Here is a 24,611-nt window from a genome sequence, read left to right as displayed (position 1 = left end):
AAAAAGGGGCAGCTAGGTGATGCAGTGGATAGAACACTGGCCCTGGAGTCAGGAGTACCTGAGTTCAAATCCGACCTCAGACACTTAATAATTACCTAGCTGTGTGGCCTTGGGCAAGCCACTTAACCCCATTGCCTTGCAAAAACAAAAACAAAATATCAACCGAAAAGGAACAGGGTGTATGCTCATTATCTTTGAGTTCCATAGAATTCTCTGACACCCTAAAACCACGATCTCCCATTGTGGGGGGAGGGCAGGAAATGACTCACCGGCTTCATGATCCAGGTAATACCTGGAGTTTTTCGGAACTCCTCCACAAAGAGATGATAATCAGAAGGTAGTTCAAAGGTCTTAGGGAAGAAGTCACACTTGGCTGCTTCAAGTTTGCCCACATCTCTCTCTAACTGCTTCCGAAAACGCTTCAGGTTCTTCACCATGTAGTTCTTCCTAGTCAGCTGAAGGACCACAAGGGAACAGGATCAGCCAGTCTCCTCTCCTGCCTGGGAGCCTTGCAGCCAACCTAAGCCCCTCACCTTCAGCCCCCCTTGTCCACCTGAACCCTTGTGCCCACCGGCTGGCCACCTGTCTTGCTCATGCTCAGGTTATACCACTGCCCGGAGAAAGCAATTCTCTTCAGCCTGGGTATTCCAGAGACTCAACCAATCTAGAAAGAGGTGATTGCCCTAAACAAAGACAACTCTTATCCTTCCAAGAGGAATGTGTATTCTGTCATGGGAAACCTCTCCAGTTCTTCCAATACTTTACCTCATAGTGATTTCGGAAGTGGCTGATTCGGACATGTTCATCCATATAGATGTGGTCAAAGTTCTCCCGGAGCCAGCTGACATCACACCAATAGAAATCCCATTCCCCCTCACTGTAGGGAAGACAAGCTTTGGTCACCATGGGACTCTGAAGGATCTAGTTACTACAATTGAGAGTGGTGAGGGAAAAGCCAAGATACCACCTTCCTATTCTCTGATTACTGAGGAGATAGGTTTGAAGTTCAGAGAAGGACTACCTGAAGGTCAGGGGCAGCAGAAAAAGACCCCCTCTGGACAAGAAATCAGGGGAACTAAATTTAGATCTTGACTTTTTCCAGGATTCAAATCCAGTCCTCTATCCTCTTCAGACCACTTTAGTATAGATGAGGGAGAGTTAGCTGGAAAAGGAAATCTCTACTCCTATTCTTAATAATAGGAGAGAAAATAGGAAAAGAAAATTTCTAGAATTCAGTGAAAAGATCTCACAAATGAATGAGTTCTCCAATAGTACTCAGAGCTATATTCAAAGGAGTTAGTTCCACGGGGCTCCTGCTGCCTAAGATTTCTTGTCCAGATTCCCTTTTGGCTTGGAGGGGCAATGGAGATGGGAGTTAGAGAATGGTAGGGAGGTGGGAAAATTTCTGGTGACTTGGAAAAGAGGTTACAGTCTCTAGGCTCTTCACCCCTGAGCAGTTCACCCATTAAACCTACAGTTTAGGTACAGGGGGTTGTACCTGAGGTCAGATAGGAGGAATGAGACAAAAAATCCTTAAGCACAGTTTGGTTCAGGCAGATTGTTTTCCTCATGGTGAGTCCCCAGTGTAAGTATGAATAGTCAAGAGCTATCCCCTCCTCTCCTTAACCAACTGAAAAGTGGGAACACAAAAGATGGCAGGAAACCACTCAGAGCAGAGAAGTGAGAAAAGGGCTGTCTTACTCCTTCACTTCCACCCATCCAGGCCTGTGGCGGAGGACATCCATAAGAGTATTCATGACAGAGCACTTGAATCGGATACAGACTTTTTGTTCCCTAAGAGACAAACCCACATCAAAAATTTCAGAAAATCCATGACTTTCCAAGGGCAGTTCTGGGAAGGCAGGAAAAGGATATATGAAAAGAAGGCCGAGTCCCTTCACTAAGGGACTCTCCTTCCTTCCCTTACCTCCCCCACAATTTTTCTTTCAATACCCTTCTAGCTTCAGAATTTGGAATCCCAAGACCTGAACTTAGGCTCCTTTTGTTATTTTGTGTGGTTGGGTTGGCCATTTGGGGTTAAGTGACTTGCCCAGGGTCACACAGCTATTGTATTGAGTATCTGAGTCATATCCAAACTTGGGTCCTCCTGACTCCAGGGGAGGTGCTCCATCCACTGCACCACCTAGATGCCTCTCCTCACCCCGCTACCTCCACCCCCAAGCTTAGGACCTTGCAATTTTTTAAAGTTAGCAGTGAATAATTAAGGCTTAATGGGGGTGAGGGGGAGAAATTTTGATGAAAGAAGATAAGGGAAGAGATTTTGGTGTTGTCACTCTAGTAAGACAAACAACTTAATTTATCTCACCCACTTAAAAATTCCAAACTATTAGGGTTAAAAGGTAATTTCTATGCCATCTAGTCCAATGCTCTCATTTTACATGTGGGGGAAAAAATGAGGCCCTAGTCAGGGAAATGGGATGTACTACAGATCACAAACTTATAGCTGGAAATGTCCTTAGAGGTCCTCTAATTATCTGACAGCCTTATTTTACAAATGAGGAATCTGAGACCCCAAAACATTAAGCCTCATGTTTCATTATAGAGATAAAAAGAACACAGTTAGGATGGAACCCAAGTCCTTTTACTCCACAGCCAATGTCTTTTTTCACCACTGCTCAGCTGTGATGACTTTGGAACAATTACAAGATAAAAAAATAATGACCATCTTATGACCAGCTAGTCAGTACATATAGACTGTACCATCTCCTTCCTGCCTAACCTAGGAAGGAGTCCATCCATCGTATGATCACTTAGTCACCTCAGGGTGACTAACTCTTGAGTCTTCCCTGTCCATTTGTAAAATAAGGGTCCCAAAGTCCCTACTGCTGACCCTCCCAGAAATTGTTGGGAGGATCAAATGAGGTAACAGAGATGGAATTGCTTTACAAATGTGTAGAGCTATGTATTATGCAATTGCTTTTGGCCTTGGAACTGGACAACCAGCGTCCTACCCCTCTTGTCTTCCTCCAAAGCCAGGCTACTCACCGATCCCTCGCCTTTGGTGCTCCATGGCCCTTAGAACACTGATTCTGGAATTTAAAAAAAGAAGGCAGGAGATCAGCAATTCCACCAGGCAGGAGTTCAAGGCAGCAGGAACTACTTGAGGTCTTCCTATGAAAGGTCCTTTTCTTACAGTTGTACTGAAGAACAGAAAAGAGTCCCTCATATTCTACCAAAGATCAGACTGTGATCACACAAAGGGTAGGGAGGGGTTGTAAGGCTGGTCTCTGTATCTGCAGAGATAGGAGACCATTTTTGTTCTTGGATCATAAACTATCACCTGGTCACAAAACCTTGGGCAAGTCCCTTCCTCTCTCAGTATATCAGTTTCTCTGTCCTTAAAACAGAGAAGTTTCAGAAGCCCCAGGATTAGAATAAACCAAACCAACTATGCCAGACACTATGGATACAAACAGCTCTGTCCTCGAGGATCTTACATTTGGTCAGGGAAACAACCCATACACATATAAGCAGAGTAAAAGTAAAAATGCAATATAATTTGTGGTGGGGGAGGTAGAGGCCCTAGAAACTGAGGGGATCAGGATAATCATCCTGTAGGAGGTGGCTCTTGTGCTAAACAAATTAGACAAATTAGAGGTTGAGGAAGGAATGTTTTCCAGGCACATTGGGAGAGAGAGAGAGAGAGAGGTCAAGAAGCCAGTTTGGGTGAAATAAATAGTGCATAGTGCAGGTAGGTCAGATAGTGAGGGACTTTAAATACCAAAGGAGTTGTTTGAACGGGAGTTTTCTCAACAGGACAGTGCTTGGGGCAGCCCTGTCCTTTCAGAATATCACTTTGGGAGTTATGGAGAGAATTGAATGTAGAAGAGAATGACTTAAGGCATGGAGGAGGAGAGAGGTGGCAGGAGATGTGAATGAAGGTGATGAGTTCAAAAAATACTATAGAGACTGACAGGATTTGGCAACTGTTTATGAGAGGTGAGGGAGAATAAACGGTTGGGGTTGACTCCTAAGTAGCAAATTTATGTGACCAGAAGGATTATGGTGCCTTTGTCAATAGAAATAGGGGAGTTGAGAAAAAGGTTTGGGGGAGAAAGGTAATGAGTTCTATTTGGATGGGCTGGATTTTAATAGCAGTTAATGATGTGGATCTGGGGCTCAGGAGAGACTAGGGTTGTTTATATCAGTTAAGAGAAATAGAGAGTTAGGAAGAAGGTTTGAAGTAAAAGGGTAATGAGTTCTATTTTGGATAGGTTGGATTTTAACAGCAGTTGATGATGTGGGTCCAGGGCTCAGGAGAGACTTAGGATGGTTTATGCTATCTACATCTCCCTGATAATGGAAGTAGATAAGATCACTGAGAGTAGGTGTAGAAAGAGAAAAAAATACAGGATATAGTCTTGAGATGTATGTGTGTGTATGTGTTCATGTGTCATTCACACATGTATATACATACAAATACATATATGCCCAAATTTAGGAGATGGACTCTGTATAAGGATCTAGCAAAGGAAACTGAGAAGTAGTGGCCAGAGAGAATCAAGAACATTAACTATATGAGAAAAGACTCCCAATTTGACAAGAACTACATTTGTTGTCATTCAGTTATTTTAGTCACATTTGACTAAATAGTCACAGAGGTGACTCTATTTAGGGTTTTCTTGGCAAAAATACTGAAGTGGTTTGCCATTTCCTTCTTTAGTCCATTTTGCAGATGAGGAAACGGAGGCAAACAAGGTTAAGTGACTTGCCCAGGGTCACACAACTAATAAAATTTCTGAGGCTAGAGTTGAACATAGGAAGATGAGCCTTCCTGACTCTAGGCCCAATACTCTATTCACTGCACTACCTAGCTGCCCCCAAACTAGGAAACTTGAAAAAGAGTTTGGCAGAAAATAGATTTAAACCATCACTTTATATCACAATAAATTCCTTTATAAAAATTTTTTTGACAAGTTTCAAATGGATACCCAGCTTAAATAAATATACATGTCACATAATATTTTAAATATCAGAAAAAATGGAAGTAACTTTCCCAGAGATGATAAGTCAGACAATTTTAACTACCTAAAATTTAAAACATGTCACACAAAGTCAAGATCTAGGAAAGAAGGAAAAACTATAAGATGGGAAAATATCTTTATAAAGAAAAGAAATAATTCATTTGAACCTCCAATCTATTCCAATTAATATCAATCAATCTGATATAATTCCATAGGGGTAGTGATTATAAGCTCTGAAAATTAGGTCCCAGAGCTATGGTAAGCTATGGTCCCAGATGGTAAGATCACTGACATAATCATAGGAAGTTAGCTAGAGGCCCTTCATCCTTGTTTTTCCTTGTCTTAGTGACAAAACTGACTCAACTACATGGAAAATCCTTCAACATATTTTTTTGTATCCCCAGACTATTCTCTCTCTATCCAACATACTCAAGTGACCATCTTATGACCAGCTAGTCAGTACATATAGCCTGTACCATCTCCTCCTGCCTAACCTAGGAAGGAGTCCATCCATCTTATGATCACTTAGTCAGCAAAGATATTTTTGCCTTGCCCAACTTGTGACCCTGCTGACCATATTGTTCTGCCCATTTTAGCCTATGTGTCATTTGTTAACCAATGAAATTATTCTGTTTAAGAAATTGAGACCTATAAAAATAGGGCCATGGAGGGAGAGGCCATCTCAGATTGTGAGGACGATCTGAATTCCACGTCATTAGAGGGTACCACGGACCCTTTAATAAAGTGTCATGGGCTCAGAGCTCTTGTCTCTTTTATTGTAGACAGGATCATTTTATTCACATCAAAAAAATTCTGAAAATGTGAAATCCAAATATATGATCAGGAATTATTCCCTCAAAATTAAGTTGTCAAGGAGTATTCATATACTTTGCAAGCTATAAACAATCACCACAAATTACACATCCTAGATACCTGCATCCGCTAGCAATCATTCCAACAACTGATGCATAAAATCCAAAAGAGTCCAGAGGGTGAAGATCCTACTTCACCCACACTGAAGATGCAAACTGGCATCCCTCCAGCTCAGGTAGGTCTGGATAGGGTATTGGTTTGAGCCCTGGTCCCCTTGGAGCCAGATGGCAGGTGGGACAGGATAGCGAGTCGGTCTGGCAGGGAACCCCTGAAGACAAGGTGCCGAGGACTGGAGCCCATGGTGAGTTTTGGACTTGGCTTTAATGGGACTGAGTAAACGGCCCAGTTCTAGTCATATGACTAATAAAGTACAAAGTAATTATTCTGATGTAAAAAAAAGGCATGAATAAAATGTCATTTTTTTTTAAAAGGACATATTGCAAAAATAAGTGAATGCATTAAATCTTTGGGGGCCCCTTCCAGGTCTGATCATAGTCTAGGCCCCTCCTCCCCCAAGAGGAGGCGGCGCCGACCACCCCCATGTGGCCCACGTGATCCAGGCGCGGCCAAGGAAAGGAGAGCAAAGGCTCCATTTCCTAGAAAGTGCTAGAAGCCCGGGGGTAAAGGTAGCACTCTAAGTCCCGCCCCCTTTTCGATGAAGCCCCTGGAAGTGAGCCCGTTTCCCTTCCCCCGCCCGGGGCAGCCTTGGCGGTGCAGTGCATGCCGGGACTTGTAGTCTCTCCCCAGACGAGGGACGCATACGCAGTCCCGGAGGGGCCCCCTCCTCCGCGCCCTGACCGCGGCAAATGCGGGCACCGGGGGGCCTTCGGCGGCTTCGCCTTCCTCCTCGGGGAAGGCCGCGGCGCCGCCGCTGGCTCGGGCTTTCTTACCTTCGGTTTGGACATTGCATTGCCTCCCGGACTTCTGGGGTCCCCCCCCGCCCGCCTTAAAACGACCAACGCGGCCCTCTCCCGCCAGTGCGTCGCGTTGCCGGAGCAACGCCTTGGCCGCTTTCCCCCTCGGTCTCTCCCCATCCCCCACCCCGTCTATCAGGGGCTGAGCTTGAACGCGATAGGCAGAGCCGAGGGCCGGGGCGGGGCGGGCGCCCCTGGGGGGGGCGCTGGCTTCTCCACGTGCTTGTAGGGCGCCCCGCGCCCCGCCGCTGCGAGTAGATGTTCTGCGGGGCGGGTGACTCCAAGGGAATTAAGGAGACCAAGGGAGGGGGGGCGATGTGCCCCAAGACAGCGGGCAGGCGGGTGGCAGAGGCGGCATTCACTCCCCGGCGCCTGCCAGCCTCTCCCGGGTCTCCTACGGTCTGGGTTGGCAATGCAGCCTCGGGTGGATGGCTCCGTGTTGAAGCTTCCTGTGGATCCCAGCCTGAGCATGAGCTCACTCCCCGCCATCTCTTTTTTGTGTGTCCTTGTGTTGCGCTGTGTGTGTGTGCGTGTGTGTCTGTATCTGTGTGCGTGTGTGTGTCTGTGTGTGCTGCTCCCCACTCGGCTTTAACACGAGTGGGGGTAGCTGCTTGAGTCCCTCCTTGCACCCTGCCGCCTGCCAGCTGACTCACACCCAGGACCATCCCCAGCGTCTTGATTCCTCTCTGGTCTCCGGACCCAGAGAAGGGGAAAGTGAAGCTGGAGACTCGGCACTCACACCCACTTCAGCTTGTCAGGGCATCACCTCCCTCATGTCTTGGCCTTTTTTGAGAATGAAGAACCTTTATTAACGGGTGGGAGGCGCTGTGCTAGACTTTGCTTATACAAAGCCAAACATCCCCGGGGTATCCACACCCATCACTAGGCAGTGACTAGATTGGGGCTATCCTAGGAAGAGGGCCGCCCTCCTCAACCACAGTGCCCTTGTCTGGAAGTCAAGAGTCCAGGGTCTAGCTGGGCTCTAGTATTACCAGTTGAAGGATACTTTCCTCCTCCTTAGTGGTCCCTCAGGTCCGCTATGTAAAAGGGTCCCTTCCAGCTCTGACATTCCAGGAGTCTGAATCTAAGACAAGCATCCCCTCCTCTCTACTTCTCTCCCTTTCCCTCGGCCCAGGTGAAGAGGCTGTGTATCGTCAAGATCTGCAGAGACCGGGATCCCACGCCAGAATCCCTCCCTGGAAACAACTGTCTTCCCTTCCTCTCCTCCCCCGGCTTCCGCTCCCCCCCACCCCAAACCCATGCATGGTGCCTGCCTGTGACAGCCCTGCAAGGGTTCGCCCTCCCCCCAAAGGTGCTCACGTCCCCTGGGCATGACCAGCGGGGCCCAGGCGGGAGCCAGCCTCCCACTGCAAGGTTGAAACAATCTCTCCTTGTCCCTAGTGGGGTTACAAAAGGCAGCCCTTGGGGGAGAGGGACACTGAGGCTTTTGTTCATTTAGCTTAGCCTGGCCTCCAGTCAGCGGCCCGGCAGCCTGCACATGATTAGGGAATAGGTGGAGCCTTCCGGCTCTGCCATTGTCTCCCTGCCCTGGGCTGCCGGGACCTGCTCGGGGAGAAGTAGCACCTTTGAAGGCTGGTTGGATCATCGGAGCTGAACCAGGGGAGAGAGCCCGCGCCTGCGCCTGGGTCCGGGTCTGACCTCCCAGGCAGCCAGGGGCCCTGTCGGGCTGGATCCTGATTGGGAGCAGGAGGCAGGGGCAGCTGGCTGGCCCACAAGGACCATGGGGAATGGCATGAACAAGGTAAGGAGGCAGTGGGGATGGAGGGTGGGGTAGCCCTCATTGCAGACCCCCCCAGGCCAATCCCCCATCTCCCATCCCCCCAAACAAGGAATTTCTGATGAGATCAAATTGACTCAAATCTGTTTTCAACCCACTGCAGAAGGGACTGTCTCTATGTAAATCCTCTGTCTCTTGCTTTCCCTCCCATTTCAATTCTGTCCTTCATCCCTGCCATTCCATCTCATCCTCATGGTGTGCCACCTCTCCTTTTGGGCTTTATACCTGTCTCTGTCCCTCCCTCCTCCGCTTCCTCCATTTCTGTCCTTCTATATATTTCTCTCTTTGTCCTTTCTCTTCTCTGTCTCCCTCCCTCCCTCCATCTCTGAGTCCTGTATTTCTGTCTTTCTCTCCTCTTCTCCCTCCCTTTCCATCCCTCAAGGCCTTTTCAATATTTATCTCTTTATTGTTTTCAATCCTTTCCATCCCTTTCTGTCCTTCTGTTCCCCTCTCCATCTATCCTTCCTTGCATCCTCTATATTTCTGTCTGTCTCTTCTGTACCTCTCCCTCCCTCTGTTTCTCCGTCTCCAAATTTTCCTTGCAAGTCTCTGTCCCTTTACCATCTCTGTCTATTGTAGTTCCCCCTTCTTTCTATTTCTGTTCTCAATGACTTTACATCTGTATTTCTGTCTCTGTTCACTTTCTGAAGGTCTGACCCTGAACCTGTTCCCCATCTGACTTTCTGAGATCTTTCTAACTCAGGCCCAGGATTTTCTTTGAGTGCAGCTTGTCTCACCAGTATCCTGGGTCCTGATCTCCCTGTCCCCAAACTTTCCACACTATTTTACTGACCTAGGAAAGATCATCAAGATGCTACCCAGGCTAGCAGGGTGCCTGATTCAGCTCTGACCATCTGGATTTTTGGATTCTCCTCCCTGATCTGGGCTGATCCCTCAATCATTGAGTGCAGTCTTTCAGAAAGAAGAATGGGTGGGTCAGATGTGGGAAAGGTATTATGGAGACAGTTGCAGGGGTGGGGATGGGGCACAGGAGTCAGGGAGAGATGGAGAGCTGTATCTTCAGCTAAGCTCAGGTCACTCCTTGGGGAGTATTTAGAGAGCAGGCTGTTTCTGATGTCAGTATTGGTGTAATGAATGAAAAGAGCATTTGGCTGCTGAGGAATCTGGGTTTGCATCCCTCCTTACTACCTCTTAAGGCCACAGACAAATCACTTCCACTCTTTAGGTCTGTTTCCTTACCTGCAAAGTTGAGGGGATCTAGATTGCATGATCTTTAGCTCTAAACCCTATGATCCTGTAATGTCCCAGAAATACTGAGGGTTTGAGAAGCATGGGCAGCAAGGGTCGGAAGACCTCTTTGGTTCAATTCATGTGAAGAGCCCAGTGCTTGGGTGAGGGGAGAAGGTACCACTTCTGCAACCCCACTGTGGCCCAAATCTGACCTTCCTCCTTTCTATGCTCCTACAGGTTCTTCCTGGACTCTATCTGGGCAACTTCATTGGTAAGCAGTGCCTGCCCCCAGGGTCCAAACACTGCTCAGCCCAACCCCAGCTCTATCTCCCACCAAACAATCCTGTAGACCCAGTACCTGTATAGGTGAAGCAGCTCTCCAGGGCAGGTGGGAAGAGCCTGAAACTAGGAGACCTGAATTTGTTTCCTTTGATCACCAATTCTGTGCCTCTGTTTCCTTCAGTGGAGCACAGTGAGGAGTAGCTATGAAGTTGACCTAGAGGCTTTAGTCTGGCCTTTGTTCCAAAATAAATGAAGGGGAGGTGAGGAGAATAACTTGACTAAGGATACATTTTCTCCTACAAAGAGAACCTAAAGACCTAGGTTCTCATCCTGATTGAGCCACTGACTGATTCAGTATGACCTTGGGTAAGACATTTCCCCTCACTAGGCCCATTTCCCTACCTATTAAATGAGGGTCAGCCGTGTATAATGGGAAAAGCATTGGATTTGAAGTCAGAGAACCTGAGTCTGAATCTCAGCCCTATCATTTAGTTCTTGTGCAATCTTGGAAAAGTTGCAGCCTTTCTGGACTTCTATTTCTCTCTTGTAAAATGGAGGAGGCCTGGGGGGGGGGGGTAAACTAGACATTATCTTATGATTCTTTTAGCCTAGACATTCTGTTTTCTAAATTCCTAAACACAGACTACTCAAGGTAGGGAAGAAAGAAAGAAGACACTAGGGGGAAGGAATAAAAAGTTCCCCCAAGAGCCTGGTTCTTAGCTAGCCTCCTGGAAGGCACCCTGCTTACCCATTACCCAGCATTACCCCCGGGGACTGAAAAGACAATTGGTTTAGTTCCTCTTCTTCCTGGTAATGGGGGGTGGTCAGGAGGGTGTCTGCAGGAGCCCAAGTCCTAGGACTGCCCAGAGGCAATGTGGCTTCAGGAATGGGAGAATCTGGGTTCTGCTTCTGCCTCTGCTGTTAATTGGCTGCCTGACCTTGGCCAAGTCTCTGCCTTTACTCAGGAGAATAAAATAAGGTAACAGATGGGATCCAATTTTGAAAACCTAAAGTGCTCCAGAGGAAAGAGAAGAAAGGGATAGAGTTACTGCAATGAGCTTGGCCTGCTGATGCTGCTCCTAACCTGCCCTACTCTGGACCTAGTCCAGGACGTGTCCAGAGCCTGACCTCGGGGTGGACAAAGGAGGCAGCCACCAGGAATGCAATACCCAGAGGAGCATCATGGGGCACCTTTTTTTAACTTACCGCATAACCTCTTGCAATCACTTCAAGGAGGATAATATTACTTATAAGCCCTTTATCACAAGGTTTTTGGAGAGTCATATTGCATAAATCTTAAAACACTAGAGAGATAGAAGTTGTTCCTATTATTATTGGGTAGCAGATAGGACACACGAAGCCCAATAGTAGCCGATGCCAAATTGCATGTGTTACAGTGAAAAGGGCAGTGTGGTATAGGAAAAACAACACAGTACTTGGGGTCAGGAAATCAAGGTTTACATCCTGGCTGAGAATGTGTGCAAATCATTCAGAGCTGTCCCTAGCCCAGGCCTACTTTCACTGGTCACTTCTAGGCAGCTCAAAAAGTCTTCTGCCCTGTCCCAAGCTGCTAAATTTTCCCATATGTTGTACCCAGCACTTACTTGGCTCCTGTGGGAAACAATGGGCTGTTCTTATGTTGAACCATGAAACCTCCCACCTCCCACCTTCCTCCTAACACCTTTCACACACACACACACACACACACACACACACACACACATATAATTGCACTCACATACCCACACATACACACCCCAGGAAGTAGAATTAATTTTCAGTAATTACTGATGGGGAAGAGGGAGGGGTCCCTTATGTGGTTGAGGGCAAAGTAGACTTTTTAAAATAATGCTTTATTGATGTCTTTTTTCTTTCCATCACAATTATTCCTGGAAAAATGCTCTCCCTTGTCCAATCCACCCCTTTGCCCATTGAAGTCTTCATTGTTACAAAGAAAAACAATTAAGCAAAAATCCTCAATGTACTAACTGCATCTGATCATGCTTACAACAAACTAGGAGAGATTTCTTGAGTTTTTAGCCATAAATTGTGTGTCCTTTGACACTACCCCTAGACTGTGCTCATTCTTTTTCCTCCTTGCTTTCTCCAGGAGGAGAGGATTTTGAAAATTTATCCCTTTTCTATTCCTTATCCTTGAGCACCTCACCATGACCCAGAGGTCTTTCCCCATGACTTTTCAAGCTTTTTCCAAGCTTTTTCTTTTTTATCGTAACCCTTTCTGCCCCTCAACCCCAAAGCCTTAGTACTCATCCTCTTCCCTTTTACCTTTCCTTCAAGTCCCTGTTCCTTCTTTGGAAGGTCTTTACCACCTTAAAACCATGAGAAAGGTTTCTCATCTTAGAGAACAGAACATTAGAGCGAATAAGAACCTTAGATATAAATCTGGAAGTAACCAAAGCTGATATTAACCAAAGGACATAGAAGACAAGAACTAGAAAGAATTTTAAGATTCAAGACTATCAAAGTTGGAAGGAATCTTACTGACCATCTAGAATTAGAGTTTGTAGATAGGGATCCATGAATTTGAATGCATCTTTTTTTTAAAAACTAACTTTTGATTTCCCTTGAGATCATATATATTTAAAAGCATAATTCTGAAAAGGGGTCCATAGGTTTCACCAGACTTCCCAAAGGGCCCATAATACAAAGGTTAAGAAATCATGGTCTGAACCAACTTCCTCATATTCCTGAGGGGGAAACTAGTTGGCTAAAGTCATGTAAGTAGGTCTGGTAGAACAAGACCCAGGATCTGTTCCTCCTGACTTCAAATTCAGTGCTTTTTCTACTGCTGCCTCTGGGTGCGTGAAACTCCTACATATGTTTTCTCTTTCCTTTTTTGAGTTAAAGACTTGACATTCTTGGTTAAAATGCAAATATGTTTCAGGGAAAAGTAACCCTTCTAGTCATAGTCAGCTTTTAATACCTTAGCAAGAATTAGTTTATCTAAGGCCTAGTAGACACAGCCCTGTGTAGACACAATCAAGAAACCTGCCTTCAAGTTTTGCCCTTTCCACTCCATGCTGCCCCAGGTGTGACCTGTGGTGGAGAAAGGAAGAAAGGGCAGGGAGGGGGTGGGAGAATGGGGGGCCTCTTGGCCTGCTCTGCCAGGCTCTAAGGGCTATAAATAAACCCACTTGATCAGCACTGGCTTTTTCCTCCTCAGATGCCAAAGACCCAGACCAGCTGAGCAGAAATAAAATCACACATATCATCTCCATCCATGAGTCTCCCCAACCCTTGCTGCAGGTATTGGCAATGTTCCCTTTAGAGCTTCCCAACCCAATAATACCTCCTATAGTCAATACCCTGCCTGAGAATGTGACCAGAGTGTCCCCCAAGCCCAGGATCATGCTCAGTTCAAGGGTAAAGGGAACCTGTTGTTTCCCTGTTGAGGACTTCTTAGAGCTTAGGGAGGGGTGGGGAGTGGCAGTAGTGATAGGTTAAATCCTGGGATGATAAGTTGGTTGGGAAAGTTTAGAATGGGAGTCAGGAGACCTGGGTTCTAGCACCAGGCTTGATTTATTGGGGGGGGGGGTAAATGAAGGGAAGTCCATAACCTGTAATTTTATTAGTGAGGGAAATTTCCAGTATGGAAAGTCCTTCCACAAATGCAGTCTGCACAGAAACGTTAAGAAACTTGCAGGGGTCACATAGTATCCATCATAGAAAAGACTTGCATCCTAACTTCAAATGTAGGCACAATTTATCCCATCACCTCTCACCTTGATGCTGAATAAAATCAATAGCTTTGTTTCCTTTCTGTAAAATGAGGTGGTTAGAACTAAATGGTCTCTTCAGGTCCCTGCTAAAACTAACATTCTATGTGTTGCTCCCTTTACAATTCTGATACTTTTATGTCCTATGTTTTAAACTCCCATTGGTTCTAAAGTCCCTTCTAGCTGATGTTCAGGCTTCTATAGTCTAAGGGCCATTTCAGATCCCATATTCTGGGCTTCAGTTTTCCTATCTATAAAAGAGAGGAAATGGATTAGCTGGTCTCTCAGGTCCTTAGAACTCCAAAAATCAATTGCTCTTTTGATGTAATGTATTCCCAATCTGAACCTCCCCCCCAAACAACTAGGACTGGAGATGGCCAAAGTAGGCAGCACAAGGAGATTTTTTTTTTTTAGGTTTTTGCAAGGCAAATGGGGTTAAGTGGCTTGCCCAAGGCCACACAGCTAGCTAATTATTAAGTGTCTGAGACCAGATTTGAACTCAGGTACTTCTGACTCCAGGGCCGGTGCTCTATCCACTGTGCCACCTAGCCACCCCAAGGAGATTTATTTTGAGATAAATCAAGTCACCTTTATTACAGTGAATGACAAAGACTCTGGGTCCCACCTCTTCTAGTTTTGCCAGTTATTAATTCCCATGTTTTAACTTTTGTCCTTACAATTGTATCCTACAAAGAATTCAGGACTGGAAGTCAAGAGACTTCAGGTCTAAATCCTTGCTCTATAACTAATTCACTATGGAAATTCCCCCTCTGAAGCTAAGTTCCATTGACTCATGGAATATCAAAACTGAGAAGGACCTAAGAGATCATCTAGCCTTAGGGTTTGCAAAACTAAGGCCTAGAGAGGAAATGACTTTGAAGCAGAAATGAATCTGGGACTGGGGTTGGAGGATGGAAATGAGAAGCTGGTACTTGAGCATTTTCTAGCTTCCTGAGCTTGTATTCTTTTTTTAGGACATTACCTATCTTCGGATTCCAGTGCCTGACACCCCTGAAGTCCCTATGTAAGTATTATACTAAAGCTATTGAAGGGGCAGGGGGCTCAGAGGACTCTTCCCTACAAGGGACTCTACTGACCTCCATTTGATTCAGACAATGTATGAAATGTTATGGAACACTAAAGGGTAACTCCAGACATTTTAGAAGACATGGACATTATTGAATAAATTATTCAATAAATTATATTTCATCATCAGATTTTTAGAGCTAGAAGAAATAATTTAAATGAACTTCATTTTATTTATTTTTTAAAGTTTTATTGATTCCTTTTTGCTTTTTTTATATTACATATACTTCCTATTATAATGCACACACCCAATCAAGTAACAAAAAATAAAGTTGACATTGTTCAGTTGTTTTTTCAGTACTATCTGATTCTTTGTGGCCCCTTTTGGGGTTTTCTTGGCAAAGATACTGGAGTGTTTTGCCATTTCTTTTTTCAGGTCATTTCACAGATGAGGAATCTGAGGCAAATAGTGTTAAGTGACTTGTCCAGGGTTACACAACTAGTTAGTGTGTGAGGCCAGATTTGAACTCAGGAAGATGAGTCTTCCTGACTCCAATAACAAAAAGTACAGCTCAATAAAATCAACCATCACAAAAACTTTGACAGACAGCTTTTATATAACCACACTTCTTAAGATAGAGGAGTGAGGTTCATCTTCTCATCTCTCCTCTGTGGTGAAGCTTAAACATTAAAGTTACACATAGTTTGGTTTTGTTGTCCTTTCCATTTCCATTGTATTCATCGTGGATATAGTTTTCTTCATTCTGCTTTTCCATGTTCTTCATGGTCTTATGGTTGATGGGAAGACAGGTGTGGAAAAGAAAAAAAATCTCTTCCTCCCCACTAAGAGGTTCCCTCTCAGGGACTAGATTCTTTCTTAACTGCTGGCCTATATTGACTAACCAGCTAACTTCTTAAGAGCCAACCAGTATAAAGCCAATTGGTTTTCCCAACCAATAGCGGGAGGTTCTCCTTCTGAATAAATCAGGGCTCCCCCCCCCCCACTAATTCTTCTTAGAGGAATTACAAGATAAAGACTTGTCTTTATATGTAGTTTAACATACTCCTTACTTTTTTTCTGTTGCCTCGTAGACTGGACAGTGGGACAAATTTGCATGCTATAAATTTTTGGTGTTCAATCAATGGATATCCACTACAAAGTGCTGCCAAAACTCTTTCACTTTACAGAATTGATATCCAAGTACCATGGTAGTATTATGCTAGACTGGGAGCTAAAATACTGTGTTCTAATCTCAGCTATATCACTAACTCTTTGTGTAGCATCCCATTTCTGTCATTTTTCCTGTGTAAAATGGTGAAGTTGTAATAAAAAAAAAAAGGTGTTCTTAATGTTTTTGGAATCATGGAACCCATTGTCAGACCCTGATTCAGAACATTATTTTTAAATACATAACATAAAATGCAGAGGATTACAAAGGAAACCAGTTAATTGTAACAAAGTTATCAAAACATATGTATGACCCTGTGGCGAAGAAGAAGACCTGGCTTAAATGATCCCTACAATATCTTTTAGCTCTAACATTCTGTGTTCTGATAACCACAATTCATATTTCTATCATGACAATCTTTGCAGAGCACTTTCCTCACCATGATAAAATGACTTACTTATGGAATTAGTAAGTGTTGGAGACAAGACTTAAACCTGAAAAAAACCTAACTTAAAGTCCAGCTCTCTTTCTATTTTAGTCTGTGAAAGATCCTTCCAAATTCAATATTCTGTTTAATAAGGTCCCTTTCAGTTCTGGTATTTTGTGTTCATAAGATCATAGATTTAGGGACAAAGGAGACTGTTAAGAATCTTTGGTCTCATTTTATAGATGAGGAGACTGTGTATAAGTGATTTACACCAGGTTGAATAGGTATATGTCAGAGGTAGAATTCTATGGTGCTAGCTACTATATTCTTTCATTTAATAAATAAATAAAAATAAATTCTTGATTTTTTTGCTTCTTTATCACCTTTATTTCCAAATATATCCCTTCTCTGGGGCAGCTATGCGCACAGTGAATAGAGCACTGACCCTGGAATCAGGAGGACCTGAGTTCAGATTTGGTCTCAGATACTTACTAGCTGTGTAACCTTGGGCAAATCACTTAACCCTAATGTTCTCCACATAACATCAAAAAATATATCCCTTCTTCACCTGTAAAGAAAGTCATTTTTCATGACAAAGAATTAAAAAAAAAGGTGTGGGGGGAAGCAACATGAGAGTCTAATTAATCAGCACATCTGCTGAGTGAGACAGGGTCAGCAATGTGCAATGGCCTCTTCAAAGAGAGGAAGGAGAGAATTGCATTTTTCTCATCTCTTTTGGCGAACTAAGTTAGGTCACTATCATTACCCAGAATTCAATCTTGTAACTTGTTATTCTTTCCATTTGCCTGGTTATCATTATTGTATGTATTTTCTTGGTATGGTTTATGTTCTTTCCATTGCGTCACAGTTTATGTCTTGCAAGAAGGCTCCTCCCTACTTTGACATTTTAAATTCTAAACTCCCTTACAGCTCTGGCAATCTTTGATTCATCTTATCTGAGAATATGAGAATCTCAAGACACTTTATCCTAATAATACCTTAGAGGAAGGAAAAGAGAATGTGGCAGACTCAAGCTAGGCCTGAGCCTCCCAATTAGGTCCAGGCACACCAGGAGAACCTAGGAGCCCTACCTCCCTCTTAGCTGTGTCAGCCATTCACCGGGGTCTCTTTCTCCACAGTAAGAAACACTTCAAAGAATGCATCAACTTCATCCACTACTGTCGACTCAGTGGAGGAACCTGCCTTGTGCACTGGTGAGCCACCCATTAAACCAGAATCCTGCCACTGTCTGGGACCCACCTCTTTGCACTGTGGGATAAGGAGCTAGAAAAGGAAGGGACCAAAGTTCCAAGTGGGATTTTTAACTCAATTAGATGCTCCTTTTCTTCCCTTACCCCATCCCTCCAACCCCTTGTTCAGAAAACACTTCCCCGAAGGATCGATTGACTCATTCCTTTGGGAAGAGTGAGCAGAATAGAAACAGCACTGGGCTAAAAATTAAGGGAACCCCAGGCTCTACTTCTAGGTCTGATACTGATTTATTATGTGACCTTGGGAAGTCACTTTTCCTTTCTGATTCCTGGCTCCCTCATTTATGAAATGAATAGGTTGAACTCGATTACTTGTGCCTGTAAAAGTCCTCTGTTAAAATCTTAATATTCTCTGTTGAGTCTAAAATCATTAATACCTAAGAAGAGATTCATTTATCCCTTAGACTTCCAATCTGGCTCCCACAATCCCCAGTAGCTCCCTACTTGGAAGTTTTGTTGGAGAATGTATAGAAGAGGAGTTTCTTCAACTTCAGGTTCTACTAGGGGAGAGTCAGCCTGATTGAAGAAACATGGTTAGCCAGGGAGCTGAGAGTTATATAAGGTCTCCATAAGGGGGCGAAAAATATTGCAAACATAGACCAAAAACATAAAAGAGAAATGTTATCAACTTCACCATTGAACTGAATTCTAGACCTACTCTATCTCTTCTTCCCACCCCAACTGTGGGCTCTTAGGAGCCACCAAGGTGACTGTGCTGACACCAAGGATGATGGGGCCCAGGGAACTGCTCTAATGAGGCAGTCACCAAATCATACAATCATAGAACATTAAAACATTACTTAGCACAGAGGACACAGAAAGTCAGAGCTGAAAGGGATCTTATAGATCTGGTCAAAATTCCTATTTATGTGAGGAAACTGAGGCTCAGAGAAAGGAGGAAGGGGAAATGGCCGATGGTCCCACAGAAAGCTATTACAAAACTCAGATTTCATGACTCCCATTTCCTGTGTCCTTTCTACTAAACTATAATTCTAGATGAAGGGACCAGGGATCAAAGGGCAAGAGCAACTCAACTTTTTCAGTTCCTGGGAACAAAGAGAAAATCTCTAAGCTGAAGTGCAGTCAGAAAGTCTTTTTCTTCCATGGAGAAGATAGGCTGGAGTATTCTACAGGAGAGGCTGAGAACAGAAGAGAATAAATTTTAGGGCTTTGTGATCACAAGTTCTATTATTTGTGAGCTGCTTCTTGAGATCACCCTGGATCATTGCAGAAACCCGTCTCTGCCAGGACCATTGACCCCCTCCCAATCTTTCCTTGCACTGAGTCTTTCTAAATGACCTTTAGGGGATTGGTTAAGGTAAGGGGCTTCTCAGTTGCCCAGGCAGCAATACCAGTAACATAAAGGTTGGGCATCCTCAGTTTTGCAGGTATCTCTCGAAGCGCCACCATTGTGACAGCCTACGTGATGACAGTAACAGGACTGGGCTGGCGTGAGGTTCTGGAGGCAGTAAAATCGGTCCGCCCCATTGCCAATCCCAACCCAGGCTTCAAGCAGCAACTGGAGGAATATGGCTGGGGCAATGCCCGGAAGGTAATGGGAAAGACTGTGAACCTGACTACAGGAGTGGGAGGAAGCCTGGAAATGGACATTCTCCCTAAGGGCTTCCTTCCTAAGAGCAGGCTTGGTTAGGGAAGGGGAAGAAACTTCCAAGTACCAGGCACCAATGTGAGGTCTCCAGGGAGTGGGGAAGAAGGGAGAAAGGGAATAAATGTTTATAATCTGTACTGTATGCTCAGAACAAAGTCAGATCCAGTAATTAATCTTGCTCTTTATGGCCCGACTGTCCTCATGGCAGAGGGGTCCCAAGTCTAGGGGTTTACTTGTGCCTAAGCAGATGAAGGATTCTGGGGGCTGGCATATCCACCCTCTTACCCAGGAGACTGGCATGAGACCACCTGTTGTTATTTGCTATAGGACCAGAGGTGTACTAAGGGATGCTTCTGGGGGGTGGGAGGCCTTTAGGTGCTTCATCCCTGCCCATATTCGGAATATTATTCTAAGGGAGGAGAGAAATGCAACACTAGGGGGTGTTCACAGCCCATCAGGAGAGGGTAAACCATAACTTCTCCTCTAGTCCTAACTTTGAGATATTCTCCTCAGTACCTTGAAGTAATTTGGACCTAGCCAACTGTCAGAAGGGAGGACTTCTGAGAATTGTCCCTGTCCGGTGTGTGTGTGTATGTGGGGGGGGTGTACACTTTCTAACTGGGGAGGGAGCATTAAGGACTTGAGCCACAAGTTCATGGGTTTTGGAGCTGGAAGAGGATTTAGAGATGCTCTTATTTTATGACTTTATGACATCTTCCTCTCTTGACTCCAAGCTTCAGTCCAATGGTCAAGTTTCCCAGGTGAGACTCTCCTGGCCTGGGTAGATAAGACTAGAATTGACTTCACAGTTGGGGGTGGGGAAGGACTAGGCTGCCTTGATTTTGTTCCTCTGTCTTTGATTTCTCAAATTCTTTCCCTATCTCCCATTTACACTCTTCTCTAACCCTCCCTTCCCCCACCCCACCACCCCACCACCACCTTCTACCCTCCGGGCCTATAGCTGCGCAGGCAACTAGAGGAGAGGTATGGAGAGAGTCCATTCAACGATGAAGAGGAGATCCGGGCCTTGCTACCCCTATGCAAGCGCTGCCGGGAGACATCGCCATCCGGCAGTGCTGAGGGTACTCTGCAGAGACTGGTCCCTCGACCCCCTCGAGAGGTCCGGAGGCCTCTCCCTCTTCTCGCCCGAGTCAAGCAGACTTTCTCCTGCATCCCCAGGTGTCTGTCCCGGAAAGGGGGGAAATGATGGCTGTAAGTTATGTCCAGGCCCTATTGGCAAAGCTGAGTTGGGTGGGAGTCAGACTTAGGACCCAGGAACATCATGCAGAAACTGGAAGGATGGACAGGACCAGGCTACAGCAGAGACACACAACTGGCAGCAGTCTTGTGGTTTGGGGTGGTGCAGATATACCTGCCTACCCTGAAGAAGAACAGACCATTCCTGGGCTTGAACTGGCCATGCCTCTTCCTGCTGATGGTTTCTCCTTTCCACCTATTTGTGTCTCTCCCTTGTCTCTTGTCTCCCTCCTGTCTCCATGTCTCTGTTGGTTGCCTATGGCCCCTAAGTACCCTAGGGTCCAAAGGAAGGTCCTCGTCTCCCTCACCCCCATAAAAGATGGTCCCAGATATGAGCTTCTGGACCATGCCACCTGATTCCCTGGGTCCCACACGTCTGGGTCTGGTGTCTGTGAGTCTGTCTCCTGTCTGCGTCTGTCTGTGTCCGGTCTGTTGAGGCCCTGCTGTAGTAACTGGTGCCTTAGTTCTTGGGGAGACCCAGTCTGCTTGGACTGATTGAACCCCTGCCTTACTAAGGAAAGGAACTCCTAGGATTTGGAGGTGGATAAGACCTTGCCTCACCTCTTCATTTTCCGAATTGGGAACCTGAAGCCCAGAGAAGTAAATAGAGTTTTTCCAAGGTAGTAAGTAAGTCTTGGGGACAAATTCTAATGCAGTCCCCTGGCTCTAGATTCCAAACTCAGAGACAGCATCCCTGGGAGAAAGATTTGCTATATGGGCCCAAAGGAACCATGGGTAGAGTGAGAGAAGTTGAAGATGGGAGGATGCAAAGAGGTGATATGATTAAAAAGACTGAGAAAGTACTGGTAACCAATGAGGAGCTTTCTCTTGGTACTACAGGTATTATTTATTCCCATTTTACAGATGAGAAAATAATCTGAGAGAGGTTAAGTCATTGTCAGAAGTGAGACTTGAATATTTGCCTTACCTGACTCCAAGTCTGACACTCTTACCACTATACTACACTGCCTCATTTCACAGAAGGGAAAACTGAGGCTAGAAAAGGAAAGGGCTTGGCCAAAGTTAGAACCAGAGCCAAAATTAAACCCTTTTCTATCTTCAGATTTTGAACCCTTGGAGACTCCTAGGAATACCAGACACCAACCTCTTTCTATCACCACCTCAAGTGGAGGCTGGGGTCCTAAAGAAAAGAAAGGCAATGCATGAACAAATTAGATATTTTGGGTCTTTTTTGGGCAGAGAATTTCCTACATTCAAGGCTGAGCTAGCAGCTAATAGGGCCCCAGATCATGCCCTAGTGTGGTCCAGGATTTTCAAACACCACCCAATCCACTGAAATTAGTCCAGTCCCTCACAATGAGTCCCCAATACTCTCATGGCCCTCATTCCCCTGAGCAATCACCCTAATTGAACCTCATTCTTCTCCTGCTCAAAAAATTTACCATTTCATCAAGCACCTTAATTTATTTTTTAAAAAAATATGGTGAGGGGCAGTTAGGTGGCACAGTGGATAGAGCATTGGCCCTAGAGTCAGGAGGACCTGAGTTCAGATCTAAACTCAGACAACAGTAATAACCTAGCTGTGTGACCTTGGACAAGTCACTTAAAGTCCATTGCCTTGCAAAAGTCAAAAAAAAATAAGGTTGATTGATGCTTTTGACATCACAGTCATTTTGAAATAGTCTTCTTCATTCCCTCACACCATCCTGTCATTGATTTTACTCTCTCTTATGGAAAAAGAAGACTAGTTGGAATACACAAACCATACAATAACCTCGTCTGGCAAGATAAGTGACATTCGTCCTTGATAGGTCCCTATATCTTTACAGAAATATCTCATCTTGGAGTTAAGATTGGTCATGACAATTACATAGAATTGGACTTCATTTAGTGGGGGGTTTTGTTTGCTTGTTTACATGGGTATAATCTTTGTGTATATTATTTCCCTCTTCTTTCTACATCAATTCATATAAGTCATCTTATGTTCTCTGAATTTCTCATATTGGTTATTCTTTACCATGCAATAATATTTATTACATTACACACATGTACCACAATTTGTCTATTCCTTCCCCATTGGGCACACATTCATTTCTGGCTTGGTTTTTGGTATTTTTTAAAACCATAAAAAATGCTACTTTAAATTTTTTGGCATGCATGGGGCTTTTTACCTCCTTGGAGTATGTACCAAGTAATGGGATGTCTGGGTCAAAGGGCATGAAGAATTTAGGGACTTTTCCCACATAATTGTAAATCATTTTTCTTAACAGTTGGACTAATGCACAATTCCACCAATAGTATATTAATGTGCCTGACCTCCAACCTTGGACTCTTTCTTTCTTTTGCCATCTTTGGCAATTTCCTGGATGTGAGATAAAAACCTCAGAGCTGTTTTGGTTTACATTTCTCTCCTTGGTGAGTTGGAACAATCGTTTATATGGTTGTTATTAGTTTGCATTTTTTAAAGAACTTTCTTCATATCCTTTGACCACCTATCTATTGGATACTTTCTTTTAGCTACTGTTACCTTCATTCAATTCCCCAGCCCCTCAAGAAGCCCCTGTTCTTCTCACAGTTTCCATTCCTTTAGGACTCAGGTCCCATTCCCTCACTAAGCCTTCATCTCCCTTCTAATTCCTGCCATGTCTTTTTCTAAGTACCTCACCCTCTCACTAAGCCTCCTTCCCCATTCACTGAACCTCTCATCCTCCACCACAGAGTCACCACATCTCAAAAGTCATTTAGTCCAACCCTTACCTAAACAAGAATCTTCTGTGTTCATTCCATTTTTGGATAGCTCTAAATGTTAGGAAAGTTTTTTTCTTATATTCACTGAACCTCCCATACCCCCCACTAAGTTTCCTATATTTTTTTTTTTCATCCCCTAAGCCCACTTCCCAATTCATTCATTTAGTCTCCATCTCACTCAGGTCCTCTTCTCTTCACTGAGATTTCCTGCACCCTCATTTAGTTATCTGGTCTTTAGTGATCCCCATCCTTGTCAGTGAGACTTGATCCTCTCATTGAACCCCTGCATCAATCACCAAGTCTCCAGTCTCTCAATCAGCCCCTATTCCATCACTGAAGCCTGAATTACCCTTTGAGCCTGCAGTCCCCTGGATGATCTGCCACCTCCTTCACTGCTTCTTTATCCCCTCACTCCTCTGCCATGCTCTTTGTGTCAGCCTTCTTCCCATCCCTTTAATTGAAACCCCTTCTATATGTCACAAGGAGGACTGTGTCAGAAATCCTCACCCCTGGGGCAGCTAGCTAGCATATTGGATAGAGCACTGGCCCTGGAGTCAGGAGGACCTGAGTTCATATCCGGCCTCAGACACTTAATAATTACCTAGCTGTGTGACTGTGGGCAAACCACTCAACCCTATTGCCTTGCCAAAAAAACCAAAAAACTAAACTAAAAAAAAAAAAATCCCCACCCCTCACATAGCCTGGAACATCTACTGTAGCTTCTTCACATCCCTGCCCCTCCTTCATATAGTCATTGGGTTCTCCTCTAGCTTTGGATGTTGGGCCACTTCCCAAGAGGAAGAACCCAAACTGGACCTGCCAGGATTCACTGGTTCACTCCTCACATCCACTGCCTCAAACTCTTCCTGGGCTTTCCTGAGGAAAATGGGGAGGCTATATGCCCTCAGAACCACTGTGCCCCACGACTATCTTTAATATAGAGAAACCACGAACCTCTACTTCTCAGGCACCACTGATTTTGGTGACTCAGAAAGGGAAGTATGGACCTCATCAAAGGAGCAGCCACTAAGAACATCCACAACTACAAGGCAATGGTTACAAAATTCATGGGTGAAATAAGGACATAGCCTTTCTAAATCCACTGAAGAATAATAAGGGAGGTAACAGCAATTCCTTCTCTAGGTGTTTAGACTCATAATTTGGCAAAGCAGCATTTTCCTGCCTATTATACGGGCAAGTGTTAAATGCTGGCCATACTTACAAAGGAGATTAAGAAAATGGAAATAGAAAAATGATTCACCCAAGGTCACAAAGACAGTGGCAGCTGGAACTAGAATTCTGGTTTCTGGACTCCCATTGAGAATCTTTCCTCCACACCTGGCTGCCTCCACTTTCTAGTATG

At 44.7% G+C, this 24,611-nt stretch overlaps 2 protein-coding genes across 6 annotated transcripts in view; one reads left to right on the top strand and one right to left on the bottom strand.

Annotated features, from left to right (window-relative positions):
• The window catches only part of TTLL9 (tubulin tyrosine ligase like 9), a 42,348-nt gene extending 35,489 nt beyond the window's left edge, over positions 1-6,859 (bottom strand). For 2 of the 5 annotated variants that reach the window (XM_074211850.1, XM_074211851.1), the window contains exons 1-5: positions 6,749-6,855; positions 3,007-3,050; positions 1,702-1,794; positions 766-877; positions 270-455 (exon numbers count right to left, since the gene is read on the bottom strand). In XM_074211850.1, the coding sequence (XP_074067951.1) occupies positions 270-455; positions 766-877; positions 1,702-1,794; positions 3,007-3,050; positions 6,749-6,763 (450 nt within the window). In that variant the 5' untranslated portion in view covers positions 6,764-6,855. Of the gene's footprint in view, positions 1-269; positions 456-765; positions 878-1,498; positions 1,584-1,701; positions 1,795-3,006; positions 3,051-6,748 lie in introns of those variants that run through there. The other 3 variants (XM_074211853.1, XM_074211849.1, XM_074211852.1) reach the window with 3 other exon arrangements.
• A 177-nt stretch (positions 6,860-7,036) lies between these two features.
• Positions 7,037-23,245, top strand: DUSP15 (dual specificity phosphatase 15). The gene is made up of 7 exons (XM_074211848.1): positions 7,037-8,534; positions 9,999-10,032; positions 13,228-13,310; positions 14,755-14,804; positions 17,542-17,616; positions 19,054-19,225; positions 20,244-23,245. Exons 1-7 carry the CDS (start codon positions 8,514-8,516, stop codon positions 20,487-20,489), a joined length of 681 nt encoding a protein of 226 aa, XP_074067949.1. The 5' UTR covers positions 7,037-8,513; the 3' UTR covers positions 20,490-23,245.
• Positions 23,246-24,611: the final 1,366 nt, after the last annotated feature.

Source organism: Macrotis lagotis, chromosome 1 (assembly GCF_037893015.1).
Source record: "Macrotis lagotis isolate mMagLag1 chromosome 1, bilby.v1.9.chrom.fasta, whole genome shotgun sequence".
Taxonomy (NCBI): domain Eukaryota; kingdom Metazoa; phylum Chordata; class Mammalia; order Peramelemorphia; family Peramelidae; genus Macrotis; species Macrotis lagotis.
The sequence above is the reverse complement of the archived record's forward strand: the minus strand, read 5'-3'. Positions and strand labels throughout refer to the sequence as shown.